We start from the raw sequence: 2,564 nt of genomic DNA on the forward strand, positions 1-2,564 counted from the left end.
AAAAAAAAAAAAAAAAAAAAAAGCTTACAGTACAGCTGTAACTAGTCAGTTCTGTATATAAATAAGGAACTGCTTCTGAATTTGCAGGAGCTGGTCTGTATTTCTTGTGTGAAGCCTCCTCAAAAGCATCATCATAAACAAATGAGAACATACACAGTTAGTGACAATGCAATTAAACCAACAGCCACAGGAAAAAAACTGACATCAGAAAGACGACAGAAAAGTTACCATTCAAAACTACTTACTTTACATTTATCTCCAACTGAATATTGCATGCCAGCAGCAATGGAAAAATCTCGTTTTTGCTGATCTGTAAACATATTACCAGTAAAATTGCAAATTACAATTACTTCCCACCAAATATAAAAACACTTTAGGCAAAGTAACAAAGTCTAGTGTGATTTTACATTCCTCCAAAAATAATCTGGGAATGAAAAGCTATCACTTAGACTCCAAGTCAGCAGACTGACCCATGTGGACAGACCCCTGCTACTGCTCAGAGCAAGCTTGACTCCCATGGGACCTTGTTAGGAGCTGATGATCATCTTGCACAAATAAGGCGAGCTTACCCCGTTTGGACTGCTGCCAAACTTCATATTCAACATTTCTATAAACTGATGGGTTGAGCGATTTGACAACTTTTCTAGGCAATGTAGATGAGGTGGGATTTCCACTGGCCTTAAGGTGCTGTACAAAAGAGAACAAAGCAGCAAGTGAACACACACACACATCTATTGCATTTTACTAAACATCATACCACTCAAACTTTCAAATGAAACACAAAGCAGTGGAGAACCAAGCATTAACTGCATGAAAGGTAAATTCAAGGGGATTTGCTTGAAATGCACAGTAACAAAGGGTGTTTATACACATGCTTTAGGAATGGGACGGGGGGGTGCTTTAATTAAAGCAGCTCTCAAAGCCACTCTAATTAAATTGCCAAGAGCACTTGTATAAGCATCCCTGCACTGAAAAATGGTAGTAGGGGCACCTTAACTAAAGCTCCCCCAACAAACTTCAGTTAAAGCATCCCCGCCACCATTTTTCAGTGTGGGGACACTGATACAAGCAATGCTAGAGTGCAGTAACTACCGTACTCCATCAGACTCAATTAATCGAAGCTGCTCCAACATGCTGTAATTACAGTGCACTGGAGCAGCATGCTGCAAGTGTATAGGTGCCCAAAGTGCTAACTTTACTACAACAATTTTTAAGAGCTACATACTTCTCCTACTAAACAACATTTAAAAATGAGAAACTTAAGTTGTTCCAAAAAAATGAAACTTTATACAATATAGCCAACTACAATTAAGAAAGAAATGTTAGCGTAAAAATACCTTGCTGCCAGAACGAGACTTTAATCCATTCATACCACTAACTGCGGCAGTCTTACTTCTGTAAAGAACAAGGTAAATCATAAAGATGTAATTAGGACTCAGATTGTGATCAAAAATATCTCCAAAATATACACAAAAAATAATCCTAACCTGCATGCTAAATTAGACAGTTATTCTTTTTGCACAACAAAATTCAAAAGCAGCTTTAAGTAAAACTGCACAGTTAAGAGTTATATTTAGCTATTCATCCACTGGTAAAAATTTGGCACAGAAATTAATCCTTTCATTGAAACTTTAGTAATCAGGTCTTGAGAGAAAACACTCCAAAATCAATTGAAAAACCAAATACGGCCATGCTAAATCAACCCAAATTTATTACCTAGCCTGAATCAGGCCACACTCATTTACCCTCATTTTCTACACCTGCCACCGTTTGGAAGTCTGCCTCCCAGCAACAGAAAGGAAACAGTGGGGTTTTATATTTCCTACAGTATTTATGGGAGATCTGTAGTATTTGAACAAAGTTTGATTGTTTCCAAATGGTCTGCATCCCAGAATAGCATTTATTAAGAAAACTTCAGTTTCTCTAAAACAGATTTACTCATTATTAAAATACTTCACTTCAATTAAATAGTTAATAAAATACACTCCAAAGCCAACTTTATTTTTAACAAAGAAAATAAAGAAAACAAGCAGCTATATACAATTTGGGTCGAGGCAGGCAAGCTTGCATTAGCTCTTCATCACTGTACACGTGACAGAAAATGAGTTTGGTTATCTTAGTATAACTCCCAAATACATACCCCAGCCATTTTATAAATCTGACAGAATTTGCCAGTGTACTTTCATGAACATTAGAGGTGCACCAATATAATTGGTCCATATCGGATCAGGACCGATAGAAGGAAAATTGACATTAGTGGCAATTCGCTTTTTTATTTTTTTTTGATCAGTGTAGCTGATTATGTTGCATGCATGCACGCAGACACAGCACGCAAACAGCCAGGAGCGCAGCCCTGGCAGCTTGTAGAGCAACATTGAGCTGGTAAGTGTGTGGAGGGGAAGGGGAGTGAAAGGGAGTTGGGGGGGCAGATCGAGACCCCCATGGTGATGGAGGGAGTAGGGGCTGGGGCAGGTTCTGCCCAGCAGACAGGGCAAAGTGTGGGATGGTGGCTCATCCAGGGGGTACATGTGGGGGGGAAGGGTGGCTCCCGCCACTGCACACAC

General features: G+C 39.2%; 1 protein-coding gene across 2 annotated transcripts in view; it reads right to left on the minus strand.

The window, feature by feature from the left end:
* The window catches only part of OTUD4 (OTU deubiquitinase 4), a 72,936-nt gene that overhangs the window by 33,590 nt on the left and 36,782 nt on the right, over positions 1-2,564 (minus strand). For both annotated transcript variants that reach the window (XM_019522142.1, XM_019522143.1), the window contains exons 7-9: positions 1,338-1,395; positions 570-687; positions 246-310 (exon numbers count right to left, since the gene is read on the minus strand). In XM_019522142.1, coding sequence (XP_019377687.1) covers positions 246-310; positions 570-687; positions 1,338-1,395 — 241 coding nt within the window. The remainder of the gene's footprint in view (positions 1-245; positions 311-569; positions 688-1,337; positions 1,396-2,564) is intronic.

This window comes from Gavialis gangeticus, unplaced genomic scaffold (assembly GCF_001723915.1).
Source record: "Gavialis gangeticus isolate Ggan-Ray unplaced genomic scaffold, GavGan_comp1, whole genome shotgun sequence".
In the NCBI taxonomy this organism is placed as follows: Eukaryota; Metazoa; Chordata; order Crocodylia; family Gavialidae; genus Gavialis; species Gavialis gangeticus.